Genomic DNA, 22,447 nt, shown 5'->3' with positions numbered 1-22,447 from the left:
ATAATAGAACAGTCCTATCCTATTTTTTGGGGGGACGAGGTGACTAAAAATGGCGAATCGCGGTTTAGATTTTTTTTCTGTTACTGCGTTCAACCCATAGGAAATATGTTTTTAATACTTTAATAGTTCACACTTTATCAGGCGTGGCGATATGCAATATGTTTATTTTTTATTGTTTGTAAATTTTATATGCAAAATTGGGAAAGGGGGCGATTTGAACTTTTAATATATTGGTTACTATTAGCCCCCTTAGGGGCTAGAACCCTTGTCCCAGTCACCCTAATAGATATATATTAGGGTGAATAGGACTTCACACTCTCCCTGCTGTCCTGTGCATGGTGAACACAGCAGCAGGGAGATTACCATGGCAGCCATGGCTTCAGTAGCGTCCTGGCTGCCATGGTAACAGATTGGAGCCCCGCGATTACACTGCTGGGGCTCCGATCGGAACTGCCACCAATGAAGAGGAGGCCATTGCCACCAATGAAGGGGAGGGGACGCTGTGGCCACTGCCACCAATGAATGTAACAATGGGGGCGGGGGCGCCACCAATGATACTAATACTGGAGGGGGTTATAATTTATAATACTGGGGGGGGGGGGGGGGCGCAATGCGCCACCAATGAATGTAGTTAACACATTAATTCAAGTATAGGAGGCAGCGGGTGCCGGAGGCAGCATCACAGACCTGGCACCCGGCATCAATAACAGGTCCCCCGGAACCCGCTGCCTATACTTGAATTAATGTGTTTTACATTCATTAGTGGCGCAGTGGCCACAGTCCCTCCCCTCCTCCCTGCTATCTCCCCATTGGTGGCAGAGGCAGCAGCATCACAGTGGGGAGGGTGGGACTGTGCTAGTGAAAAGAACATGGCGCGCTGAGAGCGGCGTGTGCCATGTTCTCTAACTAATACTAGGCTGTGCAGCAGCGCAGTCTAATATCGTTAAATAGTAAGACCCGGTATCGTATCGATCAGGGTCTAAAAGTATAGATTGGGTATCGATACTTCGATACGCGGTGCAACCCTAGTTTAGACATAAGACAATAAATGATGGTAGATAATCTGCCACTCTGGGTGAGAAACAACTCCTTAAGGCTATATGCATTGAAGCTGGAAACCAGACGGATCCCTGTCTGATCCCATTATAAAGAGGATCCAGCGGTTCACAGCATTATACGGCATAGTCTAGTTCCACACTAGCACTTGTACATCCAGTAGGCAGTCCTGCCCCGTTAACTATAATGGGGACCAGCGGAGATCCAGCCGCAACCCGGCAAATATTCAGAGAATCGGCCAGGCGAAAATCGCTGTGCAGCGCGATTTTCGTCCAGCTAAGAATTGCCATATTTGCCGGGTTGCAGCTGGATCTCCGCTGGTCCCCATTATAGTTAACGGGGCAGGACTGCAACGCTGTAGCGTCCAGCAATGCCAGAATGCAGAGATATTAAGCAGGCTGTTTGACAGATTTTAAAGCGCTAGTGTGAAACTAGCCTATGTCAGGTACACTGAACTAAGGGCAGATGTGAATGTACCCTTACACTAGAATCAGGAAGAACTACTGTATGTCAAAAGTTTGCATATAACCTTAAAGTTGTATTCCTCTGCCCGAACAGCCTGATTTTTAAATACATATGTGAACCTCGCATTAGGTACTTTTAGGCCAAACAGACAATAATTAACCAGCGAATTTCACCCTTCAGGATGGTACGTCACTTCTGCTGTGAGCAGGGACAGAGCTGTTCCTCTGCCTGGTGCATGTGCAGAGAAGGTAAATTTAGGAATTTGCGTACGGTATACGCCAGGGACAAGAATAATTCTGTCCCTGTCCTCAGCAGAAGTGATGTCTTGTCCATAGCACAGGCTGGAAACCTAGTAAACAGCACAATGTCAGCAGAACCCGGATTTTCAGAAGAACAGAGTCATGAGTTCAGATTCCCAGGAGGTTGATCCACGAAAACTTCGGAAGAGTAAGTATATTACAAACTTTCTCCTACAGGTATGTTCTTTATAATGAAGGTGTCTTTCCAGGACCCACTGGGTCCCAGAAAGCCCCTTTAAGGGGGTTTTCAATTTAAAAAATACCTGCCAGTATGTGTTTCCTCATTAAATATAATAAACAGTTTATTTCTTTAAAAAAGTTAATTAAAAACAGATCCTCCATGAAACCATTTTTAGAAAGGCTTTGAGAATATATTTCAGCCGTTATAAAAATGAGTGTCAAATATTCATACAAAGAAAGGGCATCAGATGCCTATGTTGGCCCCATGATGCTTTTAGTAAGCAAATAAAGCACAAAGACATACAGAAAGTGGTGCATCACTTTATAGGATGTCAAACATAACTATGTACTCGGTATTACTACTACAGTATGTGTCTACAACTGTCAGATTATTTCTGAAAACACAGTATCAGACATCCTAATAGAATTGCCCAGCAGACAATGCATGCTACAGCATACTTTTCCTGTTTACAGATAAATACCTCTTTTCACATCACATTTTTTTTAATATCACCATTTATTATCTTGTACTGAAAAAACAGTAGAAAAAAGTGTTAGTTTGGTGGGAAAAAAAAATTTTCACAACTGTTTTTGGGGTTTTGTTTTTCTTGGTGTGTCCTGTGCACAACAAATGACCTAGTATTTATTACAACAAAAAAAAAAATAAGAAAAACTGCATTGTCATATTCTCACAGCCATAAGTTTTATCAGCTAGAGGTGTGTGAGGGCATGTCTTTTTATGTTGAACTATAGTTTTTATTGGTAGGATCCTGGAGTAGCTAAAACTTTTTGATCACTTTTTATTAGGTTATCAATATGTGATCAGTGGGTGTCTGACACCCAGCACCCCCTCCAATCAGCTATTTGAAGAGGCTGAGGAGCTCTGGTGACTGCTCTGGCATCCTCACAGCTTACAAAGCACAGCACTGTACTGTACATTGATAGTGGCTATACTTGGTATTGCAGCCCAGGCAGCTAGGCCATGTGACCGATGAGTGTGATGTCATTGGCCTAGCAAGAGGCCACAGAGCTCAACAGAGCAAAGCGGTCTCTTTAAGCAGCTAACTGGTGGGGGTGCTAAGAGCTGGACCCTCACCGAACAGATATTGAGGATAGGCCATGAATGTTAAACTTCGGAAAAATCATTTTAACAGTTTGGACATTTTTGGATGTGATATGTTTATTTTTATACGTAAAATTGGGAAATTTAAATTAAAGGGGTTCTGCAGTTTTTTTAAACTGATGATCTATCCTCTGGATAGATCATCAGCATCTGATCGGCGGGGGTCCGACACCCGGGACCCCTACCGGTCAGCGGTTTGAGAAGGCAGTGACGCTGGCAGTAGCATTGCGGCTTTCTTGCTGTTTACCGCAGGCCCAGTGACGTCACGACTAGTATCAACTGGCCTGGGCGCAGCTAAGCTCTATTCAAGTGAACAGAGTTTAGCCCCGCCCAGGCCATTGATACTAGTGACGTCACTGGGCCTGCGGTAAACAGCGAGAAGGCCACTGCCAGCGCCGCTGCCTTCTCAAACAGCTGATCGGCAGGGGTCCCAGATATCGGACCCCCGTCGATCAGATGCTGATGATCTATCCAGAGGATAGATCATCAATTTAAAAAAAACTGCAGAACCCCTTTAAATAAATTTTTATTTATTCTAAATTAATTAATTAATTATATTGGTTGTAGTGATAGCAACTAAATCAGAACCCGATGATTTCACTGTGGGGATGTGATACGAGGACAGAAAGAGTTCCCTCAGGTGCCAAGGTTACTACTGATGGGACTTAAGATATATCTAATTTCTGGGCACAGCAGGCCGGTGTCAGCTATATAACAAAGCTGGCACCAACCAAGTATGGAACATGCTCAGTTCCTGAGTTAGCTCCATACACTCCTTTCCCACTTCGGATGTAGTTATGTCATGCAGCGTGAAGCAGTTACAACATATGTCCAGAATGATTCAAGTTTCTAATCTAGAATGTAAAAAATTCTACATTATACCATTTGTGGAGAAGGCTCAGTTCCTGAGTCAGCTCCATACACTCCTCATGCACTTTTAAAGTACAAATATTTCAAGTTGTGTAAAAGGGTTAAAACATGTCCAGTAGAGACATTTTCTAATTTACAATTAAAAAAACAAAATCAGGGCTCTATGCTGCTTATTAGGTTGACCCTTTCCCGACATGTGACGCACTATTACGTCACATGTCAGGTCTTTAAAGATGGTTTCACACAGCAGACACCTGAGCCTAATGTCCGCGACCATTGGTAATGCAGATTGTGGACATCCATGGCATCTGGGAGCACAAAAATGAGGAAGCCCTGAATGATACAAGGCTGCCGCACTCAGGTTCCTATGGAGATCCTGCCTGTGGCAGGGCTAGATAGGAATACAGTGTTAATGCACTGGGGTCTAAAGATTTTAAAGATAATCTAAAGATTGCTCATTCAAATTCCCTATGGTGGAAACATATTAAAAAGTTTTTAAAAAACATAAAAATTCAAATCGCCCCATTTCCCCAAAATTAAAATAAACAATAAAAAAAACGTGCAAAAATGCCCATACTATTAAAATATAAAAACATTTATCCCATACGGCAAAGAACGAAACGGAAAAAAAGTCTAAAGTTCGTTGTTTTTTGGTCTCTTTACCTTCCACCAAAAAATTGAATAATCCAAGTCGTACACAGAATGGGGTAGATTTACTAAGCCTATTGATGAAATAAACTTGGACACGTTGTTTAGACCAGTACTGGTTTTATCACTGTGGCTCAGACTGGATGATAAATTTGGTACATGGCTCGATGCCAGCTGTTAGTTGGTTTACTTTGAAACATGGATGTCAGAATTCTGGCATAAAACATTGCATATCAGTAATGTATGGCAATTTATGATCCTGCCAAATGTATAATGGAACACATACACAAGGAACATATGTCCAGAACATCGTGTTATGTTGTATGGGCCTTACATCCATCCATAATCTTTATACCTTTTGTTTCATATAAATATCTTGTGGGCAGTCGATCTGCCATGAGATTGCTATAATTCCTTAATAGTCAGTTAGTAAAGATTCAGCTAATATAGAAAGTGCAGAGATAATTGTACGCTTACTTAATTGGTCCACTGACTTAATCACTCCTTAGTAGAGGTAAACATGTTTTTAGAAGAAAAAAAAAACATTCAAAAAAGGTGAAAACCGCAATAATGACTAAAAAGTAAACCCTATGCAAACTAAATGAACCTGTTCTGAACTGACCACAGATTTTTGTACTTCCAGGCAGTCCGCATTGCGGGAACGGGGAGCCAGTTGTCAGCTAGACCCTCCACAGATAAGGCGGAGGCCATTTTGTACTGTCCCTGACTTCTCAACCATTGTATACACAGCACTCAATGAGTGCTGTGTATATAGACCAGACAGCAGCAAAACATGGGTTCACTTTGAGAGGGAAAAAGTGGGACTCCCTATGCAGGACTTACTGTGGCTCAAAAAGACGAATATGCCACTGTCCCTGCCTCCACTGACAATGGGGATTTTTGCAGGTCTCGATTATAACATTTGATCTGAGATTCCGCTGTCCGTCCTATTGAATCTTTTCCAGTGGGAGGAGCGTGGCTTCAGTACGCCCAAGTATATAACTTTCTTTCATCACTAGGCCCAATCTCAGCTCTGTCCAGAGATCTTACCACATTCGAATCCATTTGTTTACAATCCTCCCCTACTACTCATTTGGTGTCTATAGGCTGCTGCATGGAAATACCGGATCTTAACCCTCCTTGCCTTATATTAATGCGTGGGAAAAGGGACCTAGTACAGTAGGTTCTTTTCTTCGGATCAATGATATAAGACATTTACACTTGTACACAAGTCGTCTGAGCGGTAGGCTGCAAGAGAAAAACTTCAAAATCATCTCTTGTTTGTAACCGGACCCCTGCAGTGTTACATTCCTTCCATCCCACCTGCTCAGACATCTGCGGGAGCTGCAGAAGTGCAGCAGGTAATATGTTGCATATTTGGTGGCAATGCGACCGCATTATACCCCTTTGGAAATCCTTGAATGTCTTGTACAACAAAATGTGTGGCTCCACCTCGAATAGGACTCTGGAGGAAGCTATTTTAGCTATACTACCTGGTTCCATCTCTGTATTGAAAAAAGGCCTTCTGAGGTTTTTTCTAAAAGACACATGTTTGGTTCTGCCGAGATATTGGAAGGCACCTCGTACTCCCTTTATTAGGGAATGGTTGGATGCCCTTGAGATCATTAGACGGATGGAAGAGTTGACTGCTGAGGATCAGAGGATGGTAGACACTTATCTTAAAGTATGGTCCCCTTGGATTTTGTTCAATGATTGGCTGACATCTGTAGATAACCGTGGTCATTAATACTATCAACTCCTTGGGGGTGCATCTATTTAAAAAAAAATATATATTTTCCCAACGACCCTTCTCAAGTCTTCTCAATGTGTCTGGTCCTGTCTATTTTGTTGGATTTATACTTCATACAAATTCTTATACTTTTTTTTTTATATACAGTCTCTGATATCTGAATTTTTTTTCTGTGTGACTCTTGTTATCGATCTATCTTCTGTACAATGGATGTTATACATTGTCATGTACGGTTTCTTATAATAAAAGTTATTAAACCACAGATCTGGCAGCAGCAAGGCTGCTTTCAGCTCTGGTCCTAGTGATCAAGTGATTGCTGAATCCCAGGTAACTGCACAATATGCTGGGTCTTAGCAGACCCAGATCAGCTCTGCAGTGCATGTCAGGTGGCTGTATTGCCCCTATAACTAGAGCTAATATGTCAGCCCCAGTTACAGGAGAAGTGAGAAATGAAAACAAAGGTCTTACATGACATTATTATTATTATTTATTATTAAATCGCCATTCATTCCATTATGAGGGAGAAAGTGTAAAGTAAAAAATATAGTCAAAGTTATAATAATATTGCCTACATCAAAACAACTGTAATGGAAAAAGAATAAAATTTAAAAATGTACTATGGTTGCACTAAAAAAAAAATATCAAAAAAATTAGAAAAATAGGAATTTTCTTTTTTCTTTACAATTTCCCTGTTACAAAAATATAATAAAAAAAATACTATAAAAAAATAACACTACAATAAAGACGTATTTATCATCAAAACAGATGCAAACATTACTTAAAGAACACCTTTCACCAGAATAAAACATCTAAACTAACTATACAGCCATGTAGAGTGGCGCCCAGGGATCCCCCTGCACTTACTGTTATCCCTGGGCGCCGCTACGTTCGCCCGGTATAGCCTCCGGTATCTTCATAGTTAGGCTCCACCCAGGGGAACCTGACGGCGTCTCTTTCTCCTATGCTGTAGCGCTGGCCAATCGCAGCGCTCAGCTCATAGCCTGAGAGGTTTTTTTTTTCTCTCAGGCTATGAGCTGAGCGCTGTGATTGGCCAGCACTCCAGCATGGGAGAATGAGACGCCGTCAGGTTCCCCTGGATGGAGCCTAACTATGAAGATACCGGAGGCTATACCGGGCGAACGGAGCGGCGCCCAGGGATAATAGTAAGTGCAGGGGTATCCCTGGGCGCCGCTCTACATTGCTGTATAGTTAGTTTAGATGTTTTATTCTGGTGAAGGGTCCTTTTTAAATAAGAAACTGAATATACAGTAGTTATGGCTTTTGAAGCTGCTTAAAAAAAATAAAATGTGTCTGATCCGGTCTTGAACTGGTTATAAAGGGGTTCCTGTATTTGCTAAGCTGTGCATTTGTAATCATTCTACATAAGAACTGCATTTGGAGGTGGTTTCTTTGGTTACATACCTGCACAAAACACTCCAGGGACTTCACTCCGCAAGATTACAGTCCTCACCTTGTTATTACTCTTCAGGGAATCAACAGCCTTCAGCATCTATTTAAAAAAAAAAAAGGCTGATGTCTATGACAATGACATTGTAGTATTTTTTAGGTAAAAAGAATAAAGCTAGCCATACACAGAAAATTATTATTTCAACCATATTCGCCGATTATGGCCTACCCTCAGGACTGGTCATCAATAACTGATTGTGGGGATCCAAAACCCCACACCCCTGCCAATCAGCTGTTGGAAGAGGCCGTGGTGCCTTCGGTGAGACTATCAGAACTGCGCAAGCAACCCTTTAGGGTACTCCACAAAGAAGGTGAAATGCAAAGGGTGAAATCCACAGTAAAATATATAACAAAATCCACAACAAAACCACATCAAAATATAACTCATGCTGATTTTGACCCAGATTTTGCCATGGAAATCAACCTTTGAATTGCAACTTGTGAAATCCACTGTGGAGATCTGCACTAACTGATAAGCTGAAGATATAAAATCCACACTGCAGGTCAATTTACGCAGCAGATTTATTTCTTAAAATCTCATCCACTTTGCTGGTACTGTAAAGTGCAGCAGATTTGCTGCACGAAAATTAACTGCAGCAAATCCACTGCGTTTCAGTTTCATGTGGATGTACCTGTAGGGGTGCCAGTGAGGGTTTGTGCACACAAACGTGCCAGTGCTGAGGACTGCAAATAGTGGTTCTCAATGCATGGGCACCGGCTGTGTGTCCGCCATTTGCAGATGCAGACTCATTCACTTCAATGGGTCCGTGATCCACAAGATTCAGTGTATTTTTTTGGAAGTGCTCCATAGTGCTTCTGCTACGTGACTCTGCAGAGCTCTTTATCTTGCGGATTGCAGACCCATTCAAGTAAATGGGTCCACATCCGTGATACCGAGCACACATGGCCGGTGCCCATATATGGCAGACACGTTCGTGTGCATGAGCCCTAAATCTTTCCCCAGATAGGGATAGTAAAACACTGACAGAGTGGCTGGGAAGGGTCTTTTAAATCTTTATTTTACCAACTCTAACAGTAAATGTCAGATTTGCTGTTTGTCCATCAAGTATGAAGACAAAAAAGCTTCTGCATGTATTTTTTTCTCAAAACCTCTCTCTATCGTCTTCCTTGGTCTGTCCTCCAGATATGATTATAGGGTTAAAAAGATACATTTTGGTAATCGATGTCAAATAAATCCCCGTCTTCCACATAAGGATTCAGATTCATAAGCAGTGCAGTCAGAGACATTGCGACGTGACTAGCTGTTAAATCCCAATTGCTCCCATAAGGCTAACTTTACATCAGCTTTGCAGTATATTTCTGTTCCATCAGAGTAACAGAAAAAAAGGAAAAAACCCATTTGTTTAAATGGGTTATTTTGAGCATCAGTTTATGGCCTCATGCACACGACCGTAGTTATTTTTGCGGCTAGAGTGCGGACCCATTCACTTCAATGGGGCCGCGAAAGATGCGGACAGCACTCCGTGTGCTGTCCGCATCCTTTGCTCCGTTCCGAGGCCCCGCAAAAAAATATAGCTTGTCCTATTCTTGTCCGTTTTGCGGACAAGAATAGGCATGTCTACAATGGGCCGCCCGTTTCGTTCCGCAAATTGCGGAAGGCACACGGGCGGCTTCCGTTTTTTCCGGATCCGCGGTTTGCAGACTGCAAAAAACGGCACGGTCGTGTGCATGAGGGCTTAGTCTTTTCCATCAGATTTCAGTCATTTTTCACTAAACAAAAAGTCCTGCATGTTGTGCTTTTTCTTCGTTAAAAATATCTGAAACCTGACGGAATGGACACTCAGTTTTTTTTTTGGTTGGTTTTTTCAGTTTTCCCGCTTCAGAACAGAAAAGAAAAAACACAACGCTGATGTGAATTTAGTCTAATCCTTTTAGCTTATTTCAGGCATAAATACCCATTAGGCTAGGCATCAGAGACACAGGGGCACAATACCAGAACACTCATAGGCGTGCACACCCTAATCAAGCCTGGGCACACCCTAATCAAGCCTACTCGAAGTTCTGTCAGGGCTGGGAAGCGCTGAAAGCGCCATACTCACCTCTTCCTTCCTGGTCCTCGGCACTCCACTGTGAAGGCTGCGCACAGTGTGAGGCCCCGCTGTGACCTCACACTGTGCGCACCCACACAGCAGACTCTACAAGAGGATTACCGAGAGCGGGCGGTGAGGAGCGGTGGCGTCCAGAGCAGGAACGGTAAGTGTTTTTTTTATTTATTTGGGGGCTGAAGAGGGGCGCTGGGGGGCTGATATAAGGCGCTGGGGGGCTGATATGAGGCACTGGGGCTCTTATCTAAGGTCTGATTGGGGGTCATTCACATTGGGGTCTGATCTGAGGTCTTATTAACATTGGGGGTCCTATTGGGGCTGTCAGCTGAGGTCTGATTAACATTGGGGATCTGATTGGTGGTCTGACCTCAGGTGTAATGAAAAATATTTTTTTCTTATTGTCCCCCTCTAAAAACCTGCATCTTATGGGCCGGAGCATCTTATAGGGTGAAAAATACGGGTAAGTTTAAAAATTATTTCTTCTCCCTTCATTATATTCATAGTGCGGGTCTGTATGTACAGTACAGACCAAAAGTTTGGACACACCTTCTCATTCAAAGAGTTTTTTTTTATTTTCATGACTATGAAGGCATCAAAACTATGAATTAACACATGTGGAATTATATACATAACAAACAAGTGTGAAACAACTGAAAATATGTCATATTCTAGGTTCTTCAAAGTAGCCACCTTTTGCTTTGATTACTGCTTTGCACACTCTTGGCATTCGCTTGATGAGCTTCAAGAGGTAGTCCCCTGAAATGGTCTTCCAACAGTCTTGAAGGAGTTCCCAGAGATGCTTAGCACTTGTTGGCCCTTTTGCCTTCACTCTGCGGTCCAGCTCACCCCAAACCATCTCGATTGGGTTCAGGTCCGGTGACTGTGGAGGCCAGGTCATCTGGCGCAGCACCCCATCACTCTTCTTCATGGTCAAATAGCCCTTACTTTCAAAGTTTTCCCAATTTTTCGGCTGACTGACTGACCTTCATTTCTTAAAGTAATGATGGCAACTCGTTTTTCTTTACTTAGCTGCTTTTTTCTTGCCATAATACAAATTCTAACAGTCTATTCAGTAGGACTATCAGCTGTCTATCCACCTGACTTCTCCTCAACGCAACTGATGGTCCCAACCCCTTTTGTAAGGCAAGAAATCCCACTTATTAAACCTGACAATGCACACCTGTGAAGTGAAAACCATTTCAGGGGACTACCTCTTGAAGCTCATCAAGAGAATGCCAAGAGTGTGCAAAGCAGTAATCAAAGCAAAAGGTGGCTACTTTGAAGAACCTAGAATATTACATATTTTCAGTTGTTTCACACTTGTTTGTTATGTATATAATTCCACATGTGTTAATTCATAGTTTTGATGCCTTCAGTGTGAATCTACAATTTTCATAGTCATGAAAATAAAGAAAACTCTTTGAATGAGAAGGTGTGTCCAAACTTTTGGTCTGTACTGTATGTATGTATGCAGAGTGTATTTGTGTATATTTATGTGTGTGTGTGTATACGGTAATATATACATACATACACGCGCGCAGCGTGTGTTTGACAGGCTGTGCACGCCTATGAGAACACTAATTATATATATATATATATATATATATATATATATACACACACACTGCTCAAAAAAATAAAGGGAACACAAAAATAACACATCCTAGATCTGAATTAATTAAATATTCTTCTGAAATACTTTGTTCTTTACATAGTTGAATGTGCTGACAACAAAATCACACAAAAAAAAAAAATGGAAATCAAATTTTTTAACCCATGGAGGTCTGGATTTGGAGTCACCCTCAAAATTAAAGTGGAAAAACACACTACAGGCTGATCCAACTTTGATGTAATGTCCTTAAAACAAGTCAAAATGAGGCTCAGTAGTGTGTGTGGCCTCCACGTGCCTGTATGACCTCCCTACAACGCCTGTGCATGCTCCTGATGAGGTGGCGGACGGTCTCCTGAGGGATCTCCTCCCAGACCTGGACTAAAGCATCTGCCAACTCCTGGACAGTCTGTGGATAGAGCGAGACGTGATGTCCCAGATGTGCTCAATTGGATTCAGGTCTGGGCAACGGGCGGGCCAGTCCATAGCATCAATGCCTTCGTCTTGCAGGAACTGCTGACACACTCCAGCCACATGAGGTTTAGCATTGTCTTGCATTAGGAGGAACCCAGGGCCAACCGCACCAGCATATGGTCTCACAAGGGGTCTGAGGATCTCATCTCGGTACCTAATGGCAGTCAGGCTACCTCTGGCGAGCACATGGAGGGCTGTGCGGCCCTCCAAAGAAATGCCACCCCACACCATTACTGACCCAATGCCAAACCGGTCATGCTGGAGGATGTTGCAGGCAGCAGAACGTTCTCCACGGTGTCTCCAGACTCTGTCACGTCTGTCACATGTGCTCAGTGTGAACCTGCTTTCATCTGTGAAGAGCACAGGGCGCCAGTGGCGAATTTGCCAATCTTGTTTTTTTCTGGCAAATGCCAAACGTCCTGCATGGTGTTGGGCTGTAAGCACAACCCCCACCTGTGGACGTCGGGCCCTCATATCACCCTCATGGAGTCTGTTTCTGACCGTTTGAGCAGACACATGCACATTTGTGGCCTGCTGGAGGTCATTTTGCAGGGCTCTGGCAGTGCTCCTCCTGTTCCTCCTTGCACAAAGGCGGAGGTAGCGGTCCTGCTGCTGGGTTGTTGCCCTCCTACGGCCTCCTCCGCGTCTCCTGATGTACTGGCCTGTCTCCTGGTAGCGCCTCCATGCTCTGGACACTACGCTGACAGACACAGCAAACCTTCTTGCCACAGCTCGCATTGATGTGCCATCCTGGATAAGCTGCACTACCTGAGCCACTTGTGTGGGTTGTAGACTCCGTCCCATGCTACCACTAGAGTGAAAGCATCGGCAGCATTCAAAAGTGACCAAAACATCAGCCAGGAAGCATAGGAACTGAGAAGTGGTCATGTCACCACCTGCAGAAACACTCCTTTATTGGGGGTGTCTTGCTAATTGCCTATAATTTCCACCTGTTGTCTATCCCATTTGCACAACAGCATGTGAAATTGATTGTCACTCAGTGTTGCTTCCTAAGTGGACAGTTTGATTTTACAGAAGTGTGATTGACTTGGAGTTACATTGTGTTGTTTAAGTGTTCCCTTTATTTTTTTGAGCAGTGTATATATATATATATCAAACAAATAAAGTAGCAGCACACCACTAAATGCACTAAGACTGAGTGAACAGGTGAATGTGTGAACAGGGTCAAATACATGACGCCAATACTTACTGATAAGCAGTGAAGAAGCTCTTAGCGCATATTATTGATCAAAAATATGTGCGGCCCACCTACCAGACGACAAGGTAGCTTCTTATCAGGTGGGACCTACTCTAACACGGAGGGTCCAGCTCAGGGCCGGTGCAAGGATTTTTCCCGCCCTAGGCAAGATAAAAATTGCCGCCTTCCTCTTATCAGATGATCTGACCATATCAGGACATCACATATGTTCCACCCCTTTCTCAGCTTTTAAATTAAAAGAACTGCTATGTTTCCCTTAGGGTTAATCAAGCTTCTTGTAGCTGTCTCTTTTTGCGGAACGGAATTTCGGACCCATACATTTCTATGGGGCCGCACGATCCGCAATTCCGATCCTGAAAAAAATAGAACATGTCCTATTCTTGTCCGCAATAGCGGACAAGAATAGGCATATTCTCTTAGTGCCGGCAATGTGCGGTCCGCAAAATGCGGAACGCACATTGCCGCTGTCCGTGTTTTGTGGATCCGCAAAACACACACGGATGTGTGAATGGACCCTAAATGTGAGGTAAATTAGTTTTCAATGTAGTATTAATAACTAAACAATTAAATAACAAACATATTGCATTGTCTACTTACCACCAGGACAATAAGATGACCTGGTCTCTGGCTGCAGTCTGTCTCTTGGTCTGGCTCTGGGGACTCCCTTGTCACTCTTTCCCCCCCTCCCTCCCTTGTCACTCTCTTTCCCCCCCTCCCTCCCTTGTCACTCTCTTTCCCCCCCTCCCTCCCTTGTCACTCTCTTTCCCCCCCTCCCTCCCTTGTCACTCTCTTTCCCCCCCTCCCTCCCTTGTCACTCTCTTTCCCCCCCTCCCTCCCTTGTCACTCTCTTTCCCCCCCTTGTCACTCTCTTTCCCCCCCTCCCTCCCTTGTCACTCTCATTCCCCCCCCCCCCTGTCACTCTCATTTCCCCCCCACCTCTAATGTAGCGTGGCCGAGCTCTGTTCGGTCTGCGGTACAGGAGCATTTGTTTCCTGTACCCGGCCGGACTGAAAGGAAGTGCACACTATGTGAGCACTTCCTGTCAGTCCGGCCGGGTACAGGAAACAAAAGCTCCTGTACCGCAGACGGAACAGAGCTCGGCCACGCTACATTAACAACAGCACAGAGCAGACACAGAGACAGCAGGCGCAGGCAGGCAGACAGCAGGCGCAGGCAGCCGCAACGGGCGCCCCCTGCTAAATGGCGCCCTAGGCCCTGGTCCAGCTCCATTGTTACTCTACCTAGTATCAGTGCTGCTACTTTATTTGTTTGCTGTATTATTGCCGGGTAGCTTGCACCTGCGATTTGTCTCTGGAGGAGCTGTTCCGTTTTTTGGTTATATGTATATTATAGAGGACTAGGCATCCTCTTTGGAACTTAGCACTCCCCGCCCATCCCCCACCCCTTGGTGTTTTTAATCAGAGGAACAATGGAGCTGGACCCTCCATGTTAGAGTAGGTCCCACCTGATAAGAAGCTACCTTGTCGTCTGGTAGGTGGGCTCGACATATTATTGATCAAGAATATGCGCTAAGAGCTTCTTCACTGCTTATCAGTAAGTATTGGCGTCACGTATTTGACCCTGTTCACACATTCACCTGTTCACTCAGTCTTAGTGCATTTAGTGGTGTGCTGCTACTTTATTTGTTTGCTGTATTATTGTTTGCACCTGCGATTTGTCTCTGGAGGTGCTGTTCCGTTTTTTGGATAGATAGAAAGATATATATATATATATATATATATATATATCTCTCTCTCTCTCTCTCTCTCTCTCTCTCTCTCTCTCTCTCTTTGCGCCACCTATAGTTTCTGTCCCAAAAATAATGTGTCAATGTGCTGTATATTAAATTAGCACATTGTTAGCAGAGTCACTGGAGGGACTTTTAGCCAATGACCGTGTCTCTGTATTGGTGAAATAATTTGTTTTTTAGTTCTTCACCTCCAGAGCAATGGAGGATCTCAATTCACTATGCAGCTGCTTCCATACTCGTGCAGTCTTAAATCCCCTTATGGTTACTGCTGCTCTATGTCTCTTAGTGCCTGCGCCTGCCAGATTCTAAGATATCAAGACGCCCGCAGCATGCTCGGATCCCCAAGTTGAAACACTGATGCCCAAATGGCTACAAATAATGTTGTAATTAATTCTTTTGTAATTGCATCCCTAGCTCGACGCATTTCTGGGCTAAGAAATACTCAGCCTTTCATCAGGAGCTAGACATAGACACAAACAAACATCGATAGGAAAAGCTGCATGGCGCTGATGGCGTACGTGCAGCCTGCAGCCTCCTTCTCTATAGTGTCCGTAGCGCGGCCGCAGTCAGCCGCTCACTAAATGGAACTAACCACGCCCCCTGGGCTGAGCTGCAAGGCAGGAACGCTAATCATCTCGAGGGAGTGTCAAGCATGGCTCTCCCCCTACCGCCAACATCCACCACACGGAGTACAGAGGCTTATTAAGGTATAATTAAAAGTGACCTAACTGGCGGTATTTACATGTAGGGGACAACTTAATCTAATTATGGCAGAGTGATCCCAGTTTGGGAGAGAAAACATGGAGGAACCGCATAGTTCCCTGTTCAGACTATAAGACTATAAATCGATGTATGATGGTTGTTACATCTGAATAGACATGCCGAAAAGTACAAAAAGAAACACTCAGCCTTTCATCAGGAGCTAGACATAGACACAAACAAACATCGATAGGAATAGCTGCATGCCGCTGATCCGGACATTGGACACCTGGTTGGCGACTACCTGTCAATTACATATCGGTGGGGGTATAACCTCAGAGACAAATTTGTGCACAGTGCATTTAGCATCAGGTCCTTTATTAATTGCAAATTGTAGGTGTGATCTATGTGGCCACATGTGTCTGTAAATTAACAGTATGTGGGAAAAACCAAACTTGAGTTCAGGAGAGTAGGTGAACATTTGCTTGATATCGCCAAGCAGGCTGATACCCCAATTGCGCAACATGTACTAAGACATCACCCTGACATGAACAACTGCATTAGGTTCCAGGGTATGAAACACAACAGGATGTCCCCAAGAGGGGGTGACAACAACTTACTGTTGCGCAAAGAAGCACAATGGAAGTTTATATTACAAACGGTAATGACTTCATCTCCTACACATGCTTCATCTAAGATACAATATTGTAACCACAAGTCACTGTTCAGACACAGAGTACAGGGCTTCAAGATATGATAGGTGTATATTAAGTACTTTCAAGGGGGAGTATCTGGGCCCCAAAATAACCCCTTCCCCATAGATACTGTGCGTTTGGACATTTCCTCAGCCATCATATGATACATGGGTGACTGGCCCCTCTACATCTGCTTTATCCTATGAGCTTCTTTGCACAGTCATGAGTATCGATTTGGTGGGTGGGAAAATATCATGTAGAAACAAATAAATAAATACATGTGTTATTTCCCAACATCAGAGGCCGCAGCAGACATGAGGCCATTTACATATATAAAAACATCTATAATAAATAGTGGACATGCCGTACTCTATTTATAGTCTTATAGTCTGAACAGGGAACTATGCGGTTCCTCCATGTTTTCGCTCCCAAACTGGGATCACTCTGCCATAATTAGATTTAAGTTGTCCCCTACATGTAAATACCGCCAGTTAGGTCACTTTTAATTATACCTTAATAACCTGGACACTATAGAGAAGGAGGCTGGAGGCTGCACGCACGCCATCAGCGCCATGCAGCTATTCCTATCGATGTTTGTTTGTGTCTATGTCTAGCTCCTGATGAAAGGCTGAGTATTTCTTAGCCCAGAAATGCATCGAGCTAGTGATGCAATTACAAAAGAATTAATTACAACATTACTTGTAGCCGTTTGGGCATCAGTGTTTCAACTTGGGGATCCGAGCATGCTGCGGGCGTCTTGATATCTTAGAATCTGGCAGGCGCAGGCACTAAGAGACATAGAGCAGCAGTAACCATAAGGGGATTTAAGACTGCAAGAGTGTGCCCTGTCAGGTTTAATAAGTGGGATTTCTTGCCTTATAAATGGGGTTGGGACCATCAGTGGCGTTGAGGAGAAGTCAGGTGGATACACAGCTGATAGTCCTACTGAATAGACTGTTAGAATTTGTATTATGGCAAGAAAAAAGCAGCTAAGTAAAGAAAAACGAGTGGCCATCATTACTTTAAGAAATGAAGGTCAGTCAGTCAGCCGAAAAATTGGGAAAACTTTGAAAGTAAGGGCTATTTGACCATGAAGGAGAGTGATGGGGTGCTGCGCCAGATGACCAGTCACCGGACCTGAACCCAATCGAGATGGTTTGGGGTGAGCTGGACCGCAGAGTGAAGGCAAAAGGGCCAACAAGTACTAAGCATCTCTGGGAACTCCTTCAAGACTGTTGGAAGATCATTTCAGGGGACTACCTCTTGAAGCTCATCAAGAGAATGCCAAGAGTGTGCAAAGCAGTAATCAAAGCAAAAGGTGGCTACTTTGAAGACCTAGAATATGACATATTTTCAGTTGTTTCACACTTGTTTGTTATGTATATAATTCCACATGTGTTAATTCATAGTTTTGATGCCTTCATAGTCATGAAAATAAAGCAAACTCTTTGAATGAGAAGGTGTGTCCAAACTTTTGGTCTGTACTGTATATATATATATATATATATATATATATATATATTGTTCTGGTATTGTGCCCCTATGTCTCTGATGCCCAGCCTGATGGGTATTCTTGTGAACTATCTCTCATTTTAATTGTTTATTTAATAAAAGTGTATTTCAGCAATATTTACTCAGGAAGCTTACCCGATCTTATTTTTGCATATCTCTTCATCGTTCATCTCTTATTTCAAGCATGCTCACAATGCCTTTTTACTGTTTTTAGTAGGAGTCTGTGTTGTCTTCCAAACAGCCATGGCGGATATGAAATTTGAATGAAGACTCTAAATGTCCCATCTTGTATCGGATTCCACGCATACAAAACAGTGAACTACATACACCCTGGACCTAGGTGACCACCAGAGAAGGCTGAAACCTAAGCTCAGATATGGCAGTCATCTGGCTGCCATAAAAGTTGTGTCTATGCAATAACCATATCCCCAGGAGACAGTATACAGAAAACCTTTTACATCCAAGGAGCACAATTATTAAGAACGGCGTTTTAGACGCCTGTCTTAATAACCCCTATACCTGGTGGTGGATCCACCGAAGTTATAAAGAGGTGCCGCCCTCTACATAACTTTGGCGGATCCACCGCCGCTTCTAAATGTAAGACAACTTCCTTGCTGTCTTACATTTAGACCATTTGAAGAAAATGGTAAATGAGATGGGTCTGCCGCCTCCCGCCCCACACCACGCCCACTTTTTTAGACCTGGAGTGAGCGGTAAGATGTCGCAGACTGTTTGATAAATGACCCCCCCACCACCACCACCAAGTCTCAGTTAATATGAGCATAACAGGGGCAATCAGAAGGAATTCGATATGGATGAGACCTGACATGATGACAATTATGTAAACCATGATTATACATGGAGGCAGAGAATTTTGGACGACTTCATGAACAGATCTGATAAAGAATTCCTCACTTACCGACTTCACCAGACCTTTACTGATAGCATTTTTCGCATGCGGCCGATTTATCCCAAGCACCACAATTCCTAGTGAAGTAAAAAGAAATTATATTGGGTTACATTTGAGAATGTGAAAGTCTGAAAACTGCTTGTGTCACCAAAACTTTATCTGCCAGTTAAAACTGGATAGTAGCACATCTCATTTTTTATAATCTGATTTTATTTTCTGATTACAGATTTTTTATTTTATTTTCTAAACATGATTATGGGGGCGGCCATCTTGTCTGAGCTGTTCTTAACGGCATTTAGAAAGCATTAAGAAAATTCCTTTATGGGCCATAGACGCAATGGTCAGGAGGGGACCTCATTGACATGCTCTGTGATCTGTGCAGAGCTCATTGTATAAGGAAAGAATTGGGGCTGAAACGATTACTCAAATTAATCGATTAACTCGATACAAAAAAATTCTCGATGCTAATTTTTTGCATCGATGATTGGTTTGTGCCATGTGACCACGGACTGTGAGTGAAGCGCTTGCTATTACTCATGCTCCGCGGTCACCCGCCTGCACCACACAGCGCTGCACTGGATCCTGATGTACACACAGCGTCAGGACATAGTGCATGTAAGCGCTTACTATGAGCTGATGCTGTGTGACATCAGGTCCCAGTGCAGCGCGTGAAGAGGATGGAAGATCTCTGGACTGTCAGCAGCATCCCTACAGGAAAGGTAAGTATTTTAGATCACTGGCGCACTGATGGCTAGGAGGCGGAGTAGGGGAACTCATGGCAGTGGGGGCAGCTGGTGGCATTGGAGGGGGACCTGATGGCACTGGGAGGGGAAGCAACTGATGACATGGGGAAGTTGGTGGCACTGGGGGAGGAACTAATGGGAATGGAGGGAGAACTGATGGCACAAGGGAGGAGGAAGTGATGGCACTGGGGGGAGCTGATGGCACGGGGGGAGCAACTGATGGCAACAGGCTGATGAGTTATAATATAAAACGTTCTTTAAGGCTACTTTCACACTCGCATTTTGGCTTTCCGTTTGTGAGATCCGTTCAGGGCTCTCACAAGTGGTCCAAAATGGATCAGTTTGCATTCTAATGCATTCTGAATGGAAAAGGATCCTCTCAGAATGCATCAGTTTGCCTCCGTTCAGCCTCCATTCTGCTTTGGAGACGGACACCAAAATGCTGCTTGCAGCGTTTTGGTATCCGCCTGATGAAACTGAGCCAAACGGATCCGTCCTAGCACACAATGTAAGTCAATGGAAACGGATACATTTTCTCTGATACAATCTGGCACAATAGAAAACGGATCCGTTCTCCATTGACTTTCAATGGTATTCAAGACGGATCTGTCTTGGCTATGTTAAAGATAATATAAACGATCCGTTCTGAACGCATGCAGACGGTTGTATTATATGAAAGGGATCCGCACATAACGCAAGTGTGAAAGTAGCCTTAATTAGTTTTTTCTTATTAGAGTACTCGATTAATCATTGGATTACTAAATACTTGATTGCTAAAATAATCGATAGCTGCAGCCCTAGAAGAATAAATAAGTCTTTACAGTTACCTATTGTGAATGGTGGACCTTGTCTTATCTATGCACAGAGGTGATATCATTACAGGCAGGATGAGGATGACAGCAGTAAAGTGATCTGTACAGACCATTATTAGGCTTAGTGGCTAGTGCGAAAACAAATGATATATTTTTTTTAAATATAGATATTGGCATAGAAAATAAAAAGTATCATCATCAAAACTTCTTTAAAAATATGTTGAACATAAAAACATAAAGACAATAGGTCATTTTCTGAGGACACATTTCCTTTAAATGGCTGTTTCAGGTGTAGAAAATAATCTAAACATAAGACAGCTCGGATCCTCCGCCAGCTATGGGGCTTTGTTAAGACTGGCATTTTAATAAATGTGCCCTTGGACCTCCTACTAAAGGCCTGATTCCGAACATCTACAAGCTACTTACTACCTTACCCACAACCTCTTCCTAAGCACTTGTATCTGCTACAATGGGAAGCTGACTTGTGATTGGTCAGCTCCAAACCAATTAGACACTTATCCCCCATCCTGTCCCTTGCATTCCGGGTCCATGGAAGCACCTGTGACAGTACAGTTTCTACCCGTTCTTAAGATGCTTCATCCACAAGTCCGTTTTAATAGCTCACATTAGTGTCATATATTTTATGCCAAAATGAAGATTATAACCAAAAGGTCATGCAAACCTTACCAAAAGCGTTATCTGCAACTTTCCCTGATGGGAACTAATCCCGTTTTACCTTGAATATTTCTAAGACTCCTTGCAGACAAGCGTTCCTCCCGCTGCGAGTCCGCAACGCAGCTCCCGGCCTCACCTCCCAACGCTGCCTAGGGTCACATATCATTATATTGATTTATGATGCTATGTAACCCTTACAGTTCCGAAATGTATTGGCTAACACTGGCATAATGCGGCCAGTGTTATCCAATGCATTCCAGAACTGTAAGGGTCACTATATAATATAATGCTATGTGAATCCCGTCAGTGCTGGGAGGTCAGGCCGGGAGCTGCTCTGCGGACTCGCTGCGGGAGGAACGCTCGTCTGCAAGGGGCCTCACAGTGCCCAGGAGTCATATTCATGTAACCTACGCCAATCAGACACTGGTGGCATTTTAATTGTCATCCACCCAGGAGCTTGATTTTTCTGGCAGGGATTACAATGTGCCGGACTGCTGTGTTCTGCGCACACTGTACAGCTCCTTCCTACATCAGAGCCAGGACAGAATGGACAAAGGCTAAATACATAATTGAGTAGCTGAATATTTGGTATAAATAGCAATGCTCTTGTTGCTACGGTAACGCTTCTTTTTATATCAAATTCCTTCTGGAGCTGCAGCAATGACTACGACACGCATTAATACCTTTGACATTGCCTACGCCAGAGCAGAGCCGTGCAGAACAGAACATTGAAGACAGGATTACTACGAGTACTCGCCGTGACTCACCGCTCTGCGGGGGGCTCCAGCAAGTACACAAAAACAAGCCTGCACCTCGGCTGACAACTCCAGTGATTGACTATGTATTACTGACAGGTCTGCTGGTAAAACGCACGCATACAGGTGCAATACGCTGCTCAAGACCTTGTTCTTATGTCAGGATGCGCTCATTATCCTGCAAGCTCATGGTAATTAGAGAATATAGAATCCTTTAATTCACAAGTTTCTGGAATGATCATATTGATGACCTATTCTCAGGGTAGGAGATTGGCGGGGGTCTGACTCCAGGGATCATCTGTGTGAAGAGGCCTCTTAGTATGCCATGTGATGCCACATTCAGCGGTCACATGACCTAGGCGCAGCTCAGTCCTATTCAAGTGCATGGGCTGAGTTGCCATACCAAGCACAGCCGCTATCAAAGGTATGGCACTGTGCTTGGAGAGCAGCAAGGACACTGCAACCTCCTCAAACAGCTCTCATTTGCGGTGTGCCAAAGAGAGACAGAAGGAGCTCCCACTCCCGAAACCAATTAGATGCTGCGGTCGCTACTGACGGCACCATCTAAGGCTGGGTTCAGACCTGAGCGTCTTTGATATGCACGTTTAACGCGCGTTTTTGACGCGCGTTTTTGACAAGCGTTTTTTGCAATAGTAAACGCGCGTTTGAC

At 43.7% G+C, this 22,447-nt stretch overlaps 1 protein-coding gene across 1 annotated transcript in view; it reads right to left on the bottom strand.

Moving 5' to 3' along the window:
* The window catches only part of AUH (AU RNA binding methylglutaconyl-CoA hydratase), a 295,545-nt gene that overhangs the window by 229,369 nt on the left and 43,729 nt on the right, over positions 1-22,447 (bottom strand). The window contains exons 2-3 of the mRNA XM_040416942.1: positions 18,802-18,869; positions 7,814-7,901 (exon numbers count right to left, since the gene is read on the bottom strand). Coding sequence (XP_040272876.1) covers positions 7,814-7,901; positions 18,802-18,869 — 156 coding nt within the window. The remainder of the gene's footprint in view (positions 1-7,813; positions 7,902-18,801; positions 18,870-22,447) is intronic.

This window comes from Bufo bufo, chromosome 2 (assembly GCF_905171765.1).
Source record: "Bufo bufo chromosome 2, aBufBuf1.1, whole genome shotgun sequence".
NCBI classification, from domain to species: Eukaryota; Metazoa; Chordata; class Amphibia; order Anura; family Bufonidae; genus Bufo; species Bufo bufo.
This window is presented reverse-complemented; position numbering and strand designations above follow the sequence as displayed.